This window comes from Pleurodeles waltl, chromosome 11, assembly GCF_031143425.1.
Source record: "Pleurodeles waltl isolate 20211129_DDA chromosome 11, aPleWal1.hap1.20221129, whole genome shotgun sequence".
NCBI classification, from domain to species: domain Eukaryota; kingdom Metazoa; phylum Chordata; class Amphibia; order Caudata; family Salamandridae; genus Pleurodeles; species Pleurodeles waltl.
Genome location: NC_090450.1, coordinates 735,424,063 through 735,440,498, shown reverse-complemented (window position 1 = coordinate 735,440,498; position 16,436 = coordinate 735,424,063). Strand labels below are relative to the sequence as shown.

Below are 16,436 nucleotides of genomic sequence, written 5' to 3'. Positions count from 1 at the left end.
ATTAGTGATTTCCTGGCGGTGCTAAGAGGTGGTGTAGCATAGTGGCTATGGTACAGACTTTGGAACTAAAAGACCAGAGACTACTGTTCAGCTTTTGATTTGGTGAAGCTGAATAATGTGGGCTGGCGGCTTTAAGTCCCTCTGCCTCAAATTGCTTTCCAGTGGGCACACTGCAAAACAATCATTCATTTATGTTACAGTAAAACCAAGCTCCTCGAGCTGCATCTGAGTATGTGTGTCTCTGAACAATGATCCATATAGTCCCCAAGTCTACAACACAACATCTCCAATAAAACTCACCACTGGTATGAAATGATGGTTGATTGCGATCTAGACAGACACCTGAATTAACATCTTGTGGTCCATCTCTTACTGGTACATCCTCATAAATCTGATGACGAATGCCTCTCTGCGCCTTGGAATGTGGAAGCATAAGGAAGGCAATATCATCCTCACCCAGTGCATTATGAATGTGTCTGAAAAACCAAAAGCAGAAAATAGATCCACTGCTCAAAATGGAAGAGAGGGATATATATAAATAGAAAGAAAGAGAAGAGAAGAAAGGGGACACGTAGTTAAAAGGAGGAGAGAAAACAAGAGATCAAATGAGAAAAAAAAAAGAAAACGACGGAAGGGGTATGTACCGCCAGCCTGTTGGCAGTTATACCACCACATTAACACTCACCGCTAGGATCATAATGACCCCTTATGTTATACAAAGAAACAGGGAGACTAAGGCCATGGAGAGACTGGTGGGGCAGGAGAGAAGGAGACACCCGCCAAACTCTTTCCACCTTCAGGCCACCTGTGCAGCCTTAACCCCGCCAGCCCTACTAGAAGTTCACCGCAGGGCCGGTGGGCGGAAAAGTGTTTCCGCCCGCCGGCCCTGTGGTGAACAGGGCCTTAACATTGACACCGGCTCCTAATGAAGCCGGCGCCAAGGGGGCAGTGCCAATGCCCATAATTCGGGCAGTGGAATGCGTGACAGCCACCACGGCTCTGGTGGTCATGTGACCGCCAGACTCATAATGAGAGCCATAATGTTATAAAAGTGAGAGAGGAAGAAGAGGACGAGAAGGAAAGAGGTATAAGAGTAAGCTTTGAATACAGTGGGTAAAATGGTGCGAAAAAGAGAAGTAGAAGGAAAGGGTAAGAGAGGAGACAAAAACAGAAAGCTAAGAAGGGAACAATGTGCAAGTCCAAAACTTTACTGTTTTAGCCATTTAGTCACACAAAGATAAAAATCCTCGAATGAAAACAAAATATCTAATATTAAAAACGGTTGTTTTCTATGAAAATAACAAACAGTATTACTTACTGCATCGGGATTGAATTGAAGTCAATTAATAAATTGAGATCTCCCCAAAATATGCAAGACTTAAAATAAGTCAACTTTCTACTGATTCAGATAGTTACCAGGCTTTCAAGATGTACCTAGCAACCGGCTTATAAATAGCATCAGTCAGTCGGAAGGCAGAACATCACAGCCTACCAAAGTCTCCTTATGCTATATTTTAAAAACGGGGGTTGGAGGAAGCATCGTCTCTCATGCATGGTATAGATGCAGAGGAGCATAAAATGTACAAGAGTCTCTCGGCCTTCAAATTCACATGTGCAGACATCTGTGCTTTAATTGTTGTTAGACCATCCTTTCGTAAAGGTCAATACTGGTATACTGCAAAGTCTAATTTTCCAATATAGTCCCCTTTTCTCAATGGGAAAATGCGATTCAAGTGTGGTTCATAGGGGATTGGTTGTTCAACATCCAAAAATAAATTTGTGGGACCTCCACACTTGTTGTCCCCAGTAATGCTCTTTATTATACTGCCCACTCCCTCTGGCCATTGAACATGGGTTGTCCCAATACTCTAGGCATCCAGTATCTTTCAAAGTTGTAGCTAAATGGTCCAGCCACCTTAGTAACATTTACCCTTCGATGACAAGAATTTCAAAAGCAATACTAAATAGCCCTATCTTATTCCTTAACGCCTCCATTGATGTCCCTGTTCCAAGGCACAAGAGATGTCACAAGAATCTGTTCTCAACCTTTTGTAAGTCGTCTGTCTTCTGGTAGCCCCATAGGTTAGCTCTGTAGGAGCCAGTGGCCATAGCTTTGAATCTGTTGACATTTATTGCTGATTCTGCAATCTTGAGTCAAAGGCGTCCGCTGAAACTAGAATTGCACCTGAACAATAAGTCATTGACTCATTTTGTGCCAGTTGCATATGCCTGGCCCACTTCTCATCTGTGTGGATTCCGAGATGATCAAATTGCTCAACACTTTTCAAGTTTGTTCCATAGATCTTGTAGCTGTTTCCCTGAGTTTCTTGCCAGGGTAGCCTCGACTGGAGGCAGTACACCCCAAAGTAGCAGGCAAGAATTTAATTGGCAATCTTCAGTGATGGTGCCAAGAGTGTGTTTGCCTAGTGGCGCTCACAACATAATTTTCATTGTGCTTTGGAGACCACCTTGTCACGAGAACACATTATTAAGCTAGTATGTGGGTATGACATGAGTATGCCTCTGTTTGTTCAGTGGTCTGACTATATATTTTTATTCCATGGTTTCCCCAATAGGGGGATCTCTGCTGCCTCTTGGTGACCACCGTTTGTACCGATACATTTTCATTGCTTTTTTATCGTCCATATTTATTACCTTTGTTTTTCAACAGAGTGCCTCTACTAGGCCCTGAGAAATGCCCACCAACTCTTTAAGAGTAATTTTAGGGAAGAAACGCGTTGACTAACCTACATAATCAGGGATGAGTCCCTTCCCTGCTTCACTTCACTGTTTTTATGCTGCCTCTGGCGGACAAAATAAAGTTTCAGTATCTGACCAGAAGATAATTTTAACTTCATCTCACCCTTTTTTCTAAAGCCACTATGTGCGACTTGCCCACACTTATCGGCCCAGGTTTAAGATCAAAGAGCTTCTCCAGTTCTAGAAGCTGTATCCCTCACCACAACCTCAGGGTAGGTGAGGGTTCTCATCCTAAAGAATACTTTCGCCATATAATGGTCATCTAAAGATTACTTATATACTAGTTGATGGACCCAGGTACATTTTTGGGGTTGTCCTCTCTGTACTAGAACAAAAGCAAACCGGGACGGTTTTGCCCTGTTAGGGATCACTAGTCAGGTATAGCTTGCTTCCAGTGAGGTAGTGTGCACGTGACCCACGTCTGGGCATTTCAAGGCGAGGCCCTGCGGCCTGGGGTCCATGTGCCTCAGTATCCCAAGAAAACACACAGTGTGAGTCCCAGCGGTGCTACCTTTATGGCCTGGGCCCTTCTAATAATATTCTGCACACTGCTCCCATGCACTTGGTGACATGCGGATCAGGATTCCAGTCTGTGCCGCACGATAGCGCACTGATGGCGTGCAGCGGGTTATTTATTTCATGATTTCTATACATAAACGCACTCACACTTCCATACATTCTTGCACGCAATCAACACGAAACACACACCTGCACTCACGCACACACTCACACATACATGTACACACCCCCAGACACACACACAACACCCCCCCTCCCCTGTCGAAGACCCAACTTACCTGGATCCAGGGGGTCTTCCGGCAGGAGACGGGACGGGGCGCTGCTACCGCCAGCAGCGCCCACCAGCAGATCACCACCAGGCCGTATTATTTGTCATAATACAGCTGGCGGTCTACTGGCATGGTGCTGCTGGTGGTAGCAGCAACACCTTACCGCCATTCGCCAGCTGGTAGCTGCAGCGACGGTCTTTTGGCGGCCGTCGCCACGGCGGTAGCCGGTTTTTACCACCAATATCATAATGAGGGCCTTAGTTACTAAAGTGCCTAGATCTTAGCACATCTAAACATCCTTACCTCTCAGCTGTGGGCCTAATGACATGTTTTAGCTCACTGTGTTGCTAGCCGTGTGTGTCTGCCCCCTGGAAGATGTGAATGAGTCGATGCCTGGCGCCTGCAGGGAGTTGAGGGGTTAATATGCAGCTCGTTTCAGAGGAGGCATGGTGGGCGGGATTCCCTGCACGCAGGGGGCTGGCCCTGGCGCGCTGTCTATTCTATTCCTCCTTCTCACAGCCTAGAGATCAGCCGCCGTCCTGCAGATCGCAGCCATGCAGGTGAGGAGAGAGCGCTCGTTAGTCGTTGAGGGATAGATATGGGGTGCAGGACACAGCAGGGGTGGCGGGTGTGCTGGCCTGACGGAGTCCAGCGTTAACTGCCTCTCACTGTATTGGGGTCGCAGGGATGGGGTGGTGGAGAGCGCAGCACACTAGGGGATGGTGCACGCCTGGGCGGGGAAGGGGTGTGCCCCAGAGAAGAAAGGGGTGTGCACCAGGTATGGACACACCTAAGGATGGCGGGTTTTACGCTCCAGGCGATAGTGAGGCTTACGTATGGCTGGCTACAGGGGGGAGGAAGCCTGGGTGTTGAAAGGGGTAGAATCCTGGACGAAGAGACATCCCCTCCTTTGGGGATGGTGCAAGGACCCCCCCATGATCAAAAGAGGATGTGCACACCTTTCGGTGACGTGAAGTCCGCATCTGGGAATAATGAGGCACAGGTACTCGGGACGGAGGACAAGGACATACCTGGGGGCGGCGAGGGGGTACGCACGGGGAAAGAAAGGACCCCATCCGCGAGTGATGGCGCTAAATCACCCGAATGGGTGAAAGGTGTGCACATATGGCGATGAAACTGACATGCACATCTGGGGGTGGAGCAGGGATTTGTACGCATTGTGGTGGAGTTTTGGGGTGCACACCTGTGGATGGAGAAGGGTTACACCTAAGAGCTGAGTTGAAGTGCACAATTAAAGGAGGCGCCTCTGGGGTTTGAAGGTAGGGAGTGCGCACATCTGGGGAATGAAATGGAAGCCCCCTGATTGAGCGCGGTGCCCCCTTGGGGTAGGGTCGGATGAATGCATTGATTGCGAGAGGGAGATGCACATCTGCGAGGATTATATACCCGGGTGTGCAAAGGCAGTGAAACCTCAGTGATGGAAGGGAGTTCATACTTGAAGCGGGTGAGCATGTGGGTATGAAGTCGTTAGACACATACACACACCTGGCAGAGGAGTCGAGGCCTCAGCTGGGAAAGTGAGTGTGTGCATAGTTCGGGATAGCAGGGTAATTAATGTAGATCTGTACCTCACGGGAGTCCGCGCCTTGAAGGTAGTTGGATGAACGTCTACGATGGTAGGGTGAGGGCCACCGCTGAGTTTAGAGGGGGAGCACATTTGAGTGATAAAAACACACCTTGCGTGTAGTGCCTTTCGATGTGTGTGTGGAGGGGATGTGTGTTGGACAGAGACCACAGACGTGTGGCGAGGGACAAAAAGGTGGTGGTTGCTTCACGTGTGTGTGTGTGATGGAAAGAGTCTGTCAACACTTTTGGGGTGCACACCTGTACTCATTGCGTGGGTGCATACCTGGCAGGTTTAGAAAACTTTCACACATATGCAGTGCACAAGTTTAGGATGGACTGCGTCTACCCACTTTTTAGGTCAAAGCCTACCAGACAGCTCAGCTGTGTGGTTTGGTTGCGACTTCTTGTGGGCATTCTGAAAGTTGTCCTGGTAATGTATTCTGGCCATTGCTGACCATTGGCTTTGTGGTTTGTAACTCACGTTTTCTGGCTTTCTAGTTGCTAGCTTTCTAGTTGCTGGCTTTATTTGTTTCAAGCTACCCAGCTTGAGTTCCTCCTTCTTGTTGCCCAAACTTTGTTTCCTGTATTCTTCCACGAACTTGCTTTCTGTAAGCAGGCCTTTATCTTGTCACATTTGCTGTGCATCCAAAGACAGAGGCCAAATGTCAAACTCCGTCTTCTGAGGGGACTTGGTGTTTACTTTTCTTTCTCTGTCATAAAAGTGAGCACATTTATGTGAAAATCCTGCTGAGTACCCATGTGATAGGAGAGAGTGTAGCTTTTATTTCAGCACACAACAAAAAATGAACTATGCTGATGTTTCAGAATTTATCAGAATTAGTACAAATGAAGCACGTTTTGATATTTGCACACATTATTGTTTGTGCGTAGTAAAACTATTTCCGTGAATAAGCAATGGTCATTTCAATTGAAAATGTGTTGTCTGTAATGGCAGTGAACTACCACACTCTGTGTCCTTCCACTCCATTCTACAACATTCCACTCTGTCTCATCACTTGAGTCCACGCCACTCACTCCATTACATCACAACACTCTACTCTGTGCCCCTCCACTCCACACCACTTATTCCACTCCAGTCTATCCCACCCCACTCCATTCTACCACACTCCTCTTAAGTCTATCCCATTATACCCCTGTCCAATCTACCCCATTCTAATCTACTTTACCCCACTCCAATCTACCCCACTCTACTCCAATCTACCCCAATCCACTCCAATCTACCCCAATCCACTCTGGTGCAATCTACTCCACTTTCCTCCACTCTATCTAACCCAACCAACCGTACCCCACTCCACCCCAGTCTACTGCACTTCTTTCAAATCTACTCCACACTGTTCCAATCTACCTCGCTCCAATTTACTCCACTCTACCCCACTCTTCCCCAATCTATTCTTATATCCCATTCCACTCTCCCCCAGTGTACCTTACTCCAATCAATCCCACTCCAATCAATCCCACTCTAATCAACCCCAATCCATTCCACCGCTCTCTCTCTCTCTCTCTCTCTCTCTCTCTCTCAACCTAATCTACCTACTCCATTCCAATTTTCTCCCCCAGTCAATCCTATTCTATTCTACCCCAGTCCACACAAATCTACCCGATTCCACTCTGCACACTCCATTCTACCCCACACCATTCTATCCAACTCCACTCCAGTGTACCACACTCCTCTCAAATCTACTCCAGTCTATCCCTCTCACTCCAATCTACCCCACTTAACTCAAATCTACCCTACTGTAAACACACTAATCTACCCCACTCCATTCCTCTCCACTCAAATTTACTGCACTCCACTCAAACCCACTCCAATCTACCCCACTCCACTCCACCACACAGAAAGCTACCCCAGTCCACTGCACCCCACCCTTCCCCAATCTACCCCACTCCATCCCTATATATCCCACTGTACTCTACTGCAATCTACCCTACTCCACACCAATCTACTCCACCCCACTTTACCCCAATTCAATCTACCCCTATCTACTCCACTCCAATCTACCCCTCTCCCCCACACCACTCCAATCTACCCCATTGCCCAAGCTACCTTACCCCACTCAATCTACTCCATTCAAAGCGACCCCAATCTACCCCCACTCCCTTCCAATATACTCTACTATAATCCACCAAATCCACCCCACTCAACCCTAAACCACCCCACTCTCCCCAATCTAATCGACCTCAATGTAGCCCACTCCACTTTCCCAATCGAACCTGATGTACTGTACTACTATCCACCCCACTTTAATCAACCTCACTCTAATCTACCCCATCTACTCCACCCCAGTCTACCGCTCAATCCAGTGTACTCCAATCTACCCCAATCCAATCTACCACATCACTGTAGCAAACTTCCCCACTCTAACCCCACTCCACTCTGCGCCAATCTACCCCAATCCAATCTACCCCACCCACCACACTTTTATCCATGCTGCATACTAATCACACTGGTGTACAGCATGGCTAAAACACATTGCCAAAGCCAATAGGTCTCACATAGGCGAGATCAATTGGGTTTGTCAATGCTTGTTTCACAAGGTGGACGTTGTCTCCCCTGCCAAGATGTTGGGCCCCACAGAAATGAACTGAACTCATCCTGCTGTAATTTTCAGACACCGACACACATTCAGCAGCAGCTGCATGTTGTCTGCTTTCATTCTGAGCAGCAACATGCATGCGACAAGGGAGCTTTCCTATTTCAGACTTTAGCTGAAGGCATAACAAAGGCCGAAGGTAACTGGGCAACAGGTCTCCTTTTGATTGAGTATCCTGGCTGGGAGCTATCTTGGCTGGGAATGCAATAGAGAGGAAACAAAGGCCAACGACTTGTTATTTCTTCACAGTTACTTAAGAGAGGGATGATTTTGACTTTGCTCAGGCCCTTTATATAAGATATATACATGCACTGTAAGTGTGTCGTGTTTATTGGTCTGTCCCAGTATTTCCACAAATAATTTAAATACAACTATTTTGATTTACTTCTTGTATAGCTCTACGTATCCCAATCCAATGTGTTGAAGCACTATGCATCACACATACACATTATACATTGACCATAAATCATGTGTGTAAATCAATGTTACACAATTCAGTGAGGGTTACAAGGTGTAGGAGTCACATGTGCATCATAGCTCACTGTGCTATATTAGAAGGGTTACAATTTATGAAGTGCATGTAACAAGTAACAAAAGGATTTCTGTGTTAGAAGTAGTGAACCACTTATCCCTCAACATAAAATGAAAATCTGTGATCTGCGTGTCATATGATGTGTGTTGCAAGACACATCTTAACCCTGTATGCTACTTTAATTCCAAACTGGGACTAGACAAAACACAGACCTCTCCAGAAAGTGTATTAACCTCCAGAGTTATGTTACCATTATTATTATTCCCTGAGATTTAGTGGGCCCACAAAGATACGTGCAGCAGGTGCCTTAACCTCATAATATATTTTAAAATGCAGACTTTGCAACCAGTTAAGCAGGTTTCTACTTGTTGCCAGCTTATTTGTAGCAGAGCTTTAAAAATGTAATGTATAAACTGAGGCACAGATTTTGCGTTTTGTTGCTTCACTTTTTGATCTCAACCTCAACACAAAATCTAATTTGTTAAATATTGTAATGTGCTCAAATGTAATGCTAAATGTATGTGTGAAGTCTTAAGATCTCATGTCATTTCTTATAATGCAATTTTCTGTGAGGTCATGGTTTGCGATGCCACTTCCTGTGATGCCTTGTGCAATGTCATGCTCGGGGGTCTCAGGCACTGTGATGTCACTGGCATCCTGCCTAACTTGGTTAGTCCCCCACTTCTTTTTAGATCTAGCACGCAAGCGCTTTGACTTGTAAGTATTGTGGGTGTTTAACCATGTCCATCACTTTCACTCGTTAGTGGGCTTGCCTTTCAAAAAATAGTTTGTTACCATTGGTAAATGCTTTACCTTTGTGCCACCTTGAGGCCGTTTTGTTACCGCCTTGCAGACTACCTCTGTTACATGGATAACTGCGCAATTGCTGATATGTTTGATGACTGTGAGCGAACTGCTTTTTCCTTTTGTATCTCTCCTTTGCTCATGCCGGCCGTAGTGCTTTTTTTTATTTTTATTTTTTTATAAGGACTTCTGCCCTGTGTGTATGAAGTGGATGAACACCTGCATGTGTGGAAGATCTGTACAAATGAATGGAGGGAGTAAACACCTCTGTGATATAAAGTGGACACGCGTGGGCAGGGGATTTTACCCACGCTGATGTAGGGATTCGCACACCCTGTGGATGGAGTATGGTCTTTAAATATGTAGAAAGACATCTATGGCATGGAAATAGTCTTTACAAGTTTATGGAGGGGTGCACATGCAGAATGTAAAGTACACATGTAGAAAGTGGGGGGCACACCTAAATGTATGGAAGATGGAACATGCCTGTACACGTGGATGGATGGGGTGCGTTACTGTGTCATGGAGGGAATGCACACATATGGGATGGAAGGAATCTGTACATGTGTGAATGGAAGAAGTGCGCAGATGTGGGGGAGAATGAGCCCGTGCACATATGGATGAAAGGAGGGTACCCCTATGGGTTGGAAGGAGTCAGTACATCATACATGTGCGGATGAGAGGAGTACACAAATAAGGGGTGGCACAAGCCCTGGCATTTGTGGATGGAGTGAGCACACCTTGTTGGGGGGGCTTCATTGTTGGGTGTGATAGGGATGATTCACATGGAGGGTCGGTGGGTGCACTTTGAAAGAATGAGAAGGGCGTGTGTATATTTATACACATGGAGAGAGAGCACGTTGGCTGCAGTTTTATTTATTTATACGTTTTTCTACAGTGGGAGCTTGACATTAGGGCGCTTTACAAGAGAACAGGACTTTGATAAAGGATGGCAGTTGTCCTAATAAAAGAGCTGAGCAGGACAGAAGGGCAGAAACGTCAAATTAGTCAATTGATAAGAAACCACACCCTTAAACAAAATAGTTTACAAAACTGTAAGAATCGACCAAGGCCTTGCCAAATGTTCCTTGGAAATAGGACTATTCTCTTTTCTTTTTAAAGGTGGCGTGACGGAGGGTGGGAAGGGCTGATGGAAGAGAGTTCAAATTCTTGTTGCATTTCCTGAAAGGACCTGTTTCATATAGCGCTACCGTCTACATGTGGGTAGCTTTAGGAAAAGTGGTTTTGCGTTTTGACCCCTTTGCGCACCAGATAATTTCAGTTAGGCAAGTGCAAGGGAGGGGAGTCCTGCTGGGCCTTGTGCATCAAGCAGGCAACATTAAATTGAGTTGTAGCTTCTGCTGGGCGCCAGGGTGGGGTTAGCAGGTTGGGAGTAATGTGGTCAAATTTCATGTGTCCTGTAATCACATTGAACTGAGGAAGCCTTTGCGCCCTGGAAACCGGAGGTGATGCGCTGATATTGTTTTTACTATTATAAAGGTTGCGTTACAATGACAATTGATCAAATGCGAAGAAGAAACAAACTGGTGAGCTGCGACTGGCGTCAGCAACACGTAAGCTCTATTGAAGATGAGGGACCAGCTGCGGGTTCAGTGGCTGCTTAGAATGTATGTTGGTTTAGAAGTGTAGGCGCTATAAACATGTATATATTTTACACCCATTTAAAGTAAAGAATTTGACAGAACATTTAAACTGATTTAGGGTCTGAATTAGTTTTGTGCTGCAAGAAGTACACTCTCCGCCAAGTTCTTTGTCCTCCCACCTGATTTAGAGGTCGGCAGACTGCCAGGTCTATGCTGATGAAGTAAAATTTACTCCGTTTGAGTAAACTTTCTTCTGAGGCCTAAGGAAGTAGGGGGCCATCGGAGGTAAACCAACCCGCCGTCCACCTTATTAAGAGTGGACAGTCAGATGGCTTTTTTTTTTTTTCATCTACACTGTTTGTCACCAACAGGTACACCCTGCTGGTGATGGACAGTAAGAAAAGAACAAGCATTTTCAATGTAACGGGTCTCGCATTTGCTCAAGTTAGAGGTATTAGCGTTGTAAACTCCTAACCGGACTTTTCTTGCCACACAAATTAAAAGAAAGACAAACGCAGTGCAATCGCTCTGAAATTGAAAATGGAAAAACTGAGCACGATTACGCTACGTAAACCCCAGAGCGATCGCGCTGCGTGGAAAATAAAAAGATAAAGTAGTCCGGAAACCATGCTGAAAACATCGAGCCTCGTATGTTTTCAGTAGTTTACTGGTGCTGTGTAGGTGAGGTAAACACTGGAAAAGGCATGACATATGCATGCCTTTCACAAATGAAAGCAAGCTGATTTTAAAAGGCAAGCCCACAAACCAATGAAAGTGACTGACGTGACATGGGTGTGGTTGGAAGCCCAAAGAGAGAGTACTACAGGGGACGGAGCGCTTTGCGCTCGCCCCTAAAATGACTCGCACACCATTGAGGAAAAAACTCCCATGGTGTGGTGTCTTTCGTTTTTTATTTCTCAAAATCAAACTCCTTCTTTTTTTTTTTTTGGGGTGGGGAAGGGGATTTGTTTATGAACAATACAAACTCTGTAAAAGTTTGATGGCAAGGCGTCCTGTTTGATGGAGAAGTCCATCAATCTTTCACTATAGTGACAGGGGCCATCTTGACATTGGTTCTTTCCAATGTATAGAGATGTCAGTGGAACTGGTGGACATTTCTAAATTTGGTGGGCAGGGTAAAAGCATGGTGATGGACATTAAGTCCTCCTCTACCCTGTTTCCCTTTACTCCATTCAGCAAACTCTTAATCAGGCCCTTAGTGTTTTAAAAGAAATGCAGATCTGATTATTAATGCTCAGGGTACATGAACAAATGATCAGTGTTTAGTGCTAATGTATCTGTAGGACTATTCTTTGTGCTAGGACCTTAAGCACTAGCAGAAGAGCTAAGTATGGGGGTGTAGGTATTCTACAGGAAAAAGATACTTTTTTATTACTAAATTGTGATAGAATGATCCAGGCAGTACTGTTCTGCTCATCAGCCACAGTGTAGGGTTTTTACCTAAAAAGTAGGTGAGCACATGAGTAAAGAGACACCTTCTAGGCAAGACAAACCATGGGTTCCCTAATGCCTTTGATTTCTCCATGCCCCTCCTGATCAATATACACTGTGTGCTACCACTCAGAGCAGTTTTTGACTTTGTAAGAGCTTCACCCACAATGTTAGACAGATTGGCATTATATCTACAGATTCACACTCATTTGAGGCTCAAAGGAACATCTGATCTTGGGCCATGAACCATATGTCACTCTCTCCTTCCTTAGCACAAAGACAATTTATCCCCGTCACATTCTTTGAGTGAAGCATTAGCATGTGCACTCTGATCAATTGCTCCCTATTTTACATCTACTCTGTGTACACTAAGTTCTGTAGACGCTCAAAAGGCCACCTCATCATGGGCTTATACACAGAGATAGGCAATGCCGTTTTGCTGACCTACTAAACTTTACAAAAAAGGAATGAATGGATCCCAATCCATTGTTATTTTGCACACAATGTCACTTTAGTTTAGACCCAGCTTTATGCAAATCAGTCTTGACCCTGCTCCATTTGGAAGAGGTTTTGCCCTAGTTGCCCTTGTTTCTAGTGACCAAGTGTGCATGGAACCCATAACTGGACATATACATCCCACTTGGAGTGGCACACTAAAGTATACAAAAAAAGTGATAGATGGAATTCTTGAATTAATCTCAGCCACTGGTAATTACTCAGGACCTTATCCCAAGACAGCTTTATTTTGTACACCATGTCACCTCCGTTAGGACTCGGCTATTTGCAAAATGTGAAAGTGTGTGAACGGATGTAAATGTTATGATGTTATGTGGCAGGAATAAACATTATGAGGAGCAAATGTTAATTTTAGGTAGTATGTGTAAGTGGTGTTACTTTTACTTGGATAATGGTAAATTCACGGACTACCACTGTGCATAGTGATAAGAAATCAGTATGTGATTGGCTAAAGGCTGTGTTTATCAAAGGTAAGAAGTAGCCATGTAGTTTTTATCACATTTTTGCTGCGTTCTTGTGTTAGGGTCCTAGCTATAGGTAAATATATTAGGTTTTATTGTTGTTCACTACCTATTACCACTTTATTTAAGTGGTAATAGGTACAACATTATATTTATAATTTTCTGTATATTCTTATGGCAGACTAGTGAGAACTGGGTTTTTTGGGGATTTTTTTTGTTACGTAGCTTGGTATTTTGTAAGTATTAATGCACAATTTTTGGGCATATTTAAATATGTTACAAATAGAAAATAGACTTCAGCACACCATATCTGTAAAATATAGTATATTACAGTGCATTTTTAATTTTGATTTTTTGATAACGAAGTACTCCATCTTTTTTTTTAAAATACAAAAAAACGTATAAATCTCTTTCCCTACATATTTCCACTTTAATACCAAACCTAATACTTAACTAGATCTGGAGGCGCAACGGAGAACACAGGGAAAATGTACCTAAAAACAACAATGCTGCCTTTAACTGTTGTAAAGGCAGTCATTAGCCAATCACCTAATGGTTTGTCCTCTCTATATACCATGATAATACTGTAAAAAACAGCAAAATACCTTGAAATTTCGAGCAAATACTGCAACAACGAATATCACTAAATTAAAATGGCTCATAACTTAAATCCTTACTCCACTTACCTGTTCTACCCAAAAGACACCATAATGTCTAACCCTGACAAATTTGATGTCAATCCTTTCTGCTGTTCTCGTGCTATGTTCAGATCAAAAAGTCTCTGTGAAATGTATTTGGGTCAGAACGTATTTTGGGGGCTCCCTTTTATCTTTGTACCCCCTTCACTAAACGCTGCAAAACTTTACATCCTCTGCAAATGTATTGGGTGCAATAGGTATGCAAAGGTTCGTGGAAATTTGTCAAACTGGTTTAAAGATATTAAGGGGCAAAAAACTGAGGAATTCCTAGCTCTGGTAACTCTAACTATAATTTCAGAGTGGCTACTGCCACTATGTGTGTGTGCGTATATGTATGTATGTATGTATGTATATATATATATATATCTATATTTATATGTATATGTATATAGTAGTAAAATAAAAAAGTTCTGGATAACGCCAGATGAAAAAAAAATAAACAATTTGCAAAGCATACAAAACCAAGCAACATACAACAACAAAAAAATATGAAAAGTGCACCCAGAATAAACAGAATAATGGCCAGAGTACCAATGAGATAAATGAGTAGGGAAGTCATTCTGACCAAGTGTACACTTCGTCAGTGATTTCCAAAAAGATGCATAGGGTTTAATTGGTCTAACAGACTCAGTAAGTCATTTCACCCATCCCCTCTCTGGTTGCAAGTGTACCATAATCCGCTCTTACAAGGTATGCTTTAGTGAACTCAATTGATTAGTGCCTAGTTTTTTTAACGTATAGCGTTTACATAAACCTTTAAGAAGTATGGCTTGGTAGAGTAAATTGCAAACTAGCAGTCATGCCATGCCCTTCTACCATTGGCATGTAATCAAGTCTACTGTATGTTGGAAGCCTTTATGATGGTCTTGTTCAACAGAGAAAAATACTGTGTCTGCGAGTGGGGGGTCACCTAATCTCTTACACTGATATGTATTGGAAAATGAGTATTGGCTGGTGGCTAATTCTTTACGTTGGAAAAGCGTTTCTTCTTTCCAGTCTTTATTCTTTTTCATTTTTTGGTCATCCTTGTGGGTGTTCAAACCAAGCTTTGAGGTGACAGTTAATGAAAGCCAATAGTACCATTCTTTTCCTCCAATAGGAATAATATTTTCCTGGGATGTACCTCTATGGCGGGCCCTAAAACTAAAGAAGTTCCTGTTCTACGTACACCTGCCTATTAGGAAGTACCTGTAAAGTATGAAGAATATACACAGTGGTTATTGTTTTTTAATGTAAATTTTTTAGCACAAGCATATGACTGACATGTGTAAGGGGGTTGCATTTTTGTCCTATTTTATTTTGGTGGTGTATGCTTTAAATAAAGAAAAGTAACCCTCACACCAGCTTTCCAAGGCCATACCTTTTGGCTTTGTTAGAGCTTATTTATTTGGGCGAACTGTAGCACACACAGTCAGCTGTAGATAGAAGTTAATATCAACCAAACAAGAAGTATTTTGCTCAGTGAGAAACGCTTAAATACTTCTTGACCGAAGTGCAACACAGCCTGCAGTTGAAAATTACCACATGCTCTTTCACGTGTTTCGTCCATACCTGAAAAGTAATCAGTAGGCAATTACCAAAACAAACCAAAGAATACTCGCACACGATTAAAGGATTAACAACCTGTGTAGCTTTTGCTGGGCGAATTTCCAAGCAGCCCCTCCCCACCACCACTAGCGAAATGACAGGGTTATTGACTCTTTCTGGGGAATGTTGCTTGGGAGGGAATTACAACTAGATGCAAAATAGACTGAGGCTTTTAATCATTGCATTCCCATTTCATCAAATGTGATATTGGGCACATTCCTTGCTGCTTTTGCTTCCAAACTCATATTTACCTAAATTTATTCGCGCACAGAAGCCGTTCAAGTTTTCAATGTTTTTTACAGCAGAAAATGTGTTCATTTGAGCCGAGTCCACATGAAGCAAAGGTGACTGGTTTATATAGTTATTTCCTTATTTTATTTGCTTATTGGCACCCGTAGCTTTGTTTTTCTCCATTATGAGTGCAGGACTGCAAATACCAGACTGTAAAGTTAAAAACAATGCCTTGAGCCTATTTGATGCAGCTCTGATCTTCCAGCTCCCCATGACGCAAACATGTCCACCTGGCTCCTTCACAGTGAGCATACTGCTCTCAAATTGTCAATCTGTAATCGGCGTTTTACAGTAAGAAAAGGCTAGCGCTAGATCAATTTTTTAAAATCCATTATTACTGCAGGATGAAAGCAGGCTGTTTTTTACGGGTTCACACACACACATATATTCACCTGGTGTTGTCCTGCCTCTTGTTCTGGCTCAGCCTCAGACCTCCGAGCTAACCCTGATGTTGGCAGCAATGTAGACAAGCAAATGCAGTGCAATGGGTCTCGCATTTGCGAGAGTTAGATATATTGGCACTGTAAATGACAGTTTCTTTTACCTATGTGTTTTAGTTTGGAGTGAAGTGGATGTATGTAGCGTGAAGTAGAATTCTGTAGGTTGTATTGGAATTGTGTGGTGTGCAGTGGACGGGCATTAATTAAGTTAAATCAACCAGTGTTTGGTCCCTGCTCCAGGACAGGACCAGAAATGATGTCAGGCCTGAAGTGGACGAATTACGAGGTTGTAAACAAAAGTGCC

The 16,436-nt window shown here is 43.7% G+C and overlaps 1 protein-coding gene across 2 annotated transcripts in view; it reads left to right on the top strand.

Annotated features, from left to right (window-relative positions):
• Nucleotides 1-4,001: 4,001 nt before the first annotated feature.
• KCNIP3 (potassium voltage-gated channel interacting protein 3) overlaps nucleotides 4,002-16,436 on the top strand; it is an 871,673-nt gene continuing 859,238 nt past the window's right edge. Inside the window, exon 1 of one of the 2 annotated variants that reach the window (XM_069214430.1) lies at nucleotides 4,002-4,108. In XM_069214430.1, coding sequence (XP_069070531.1) covers nucleotides 4,103-4,108 — 6 coding nt within the window. In that variant the 5' untranslated portion in view covers nucleotides 4,002-4,102. Of the gene's footprint in view, nucleotides 4,109-4,353; nucleotides 4,552-16,436 lie in introns of those variants that run through there. The other variant, XM_069214429.1, reaches the window with a different exon arrangement.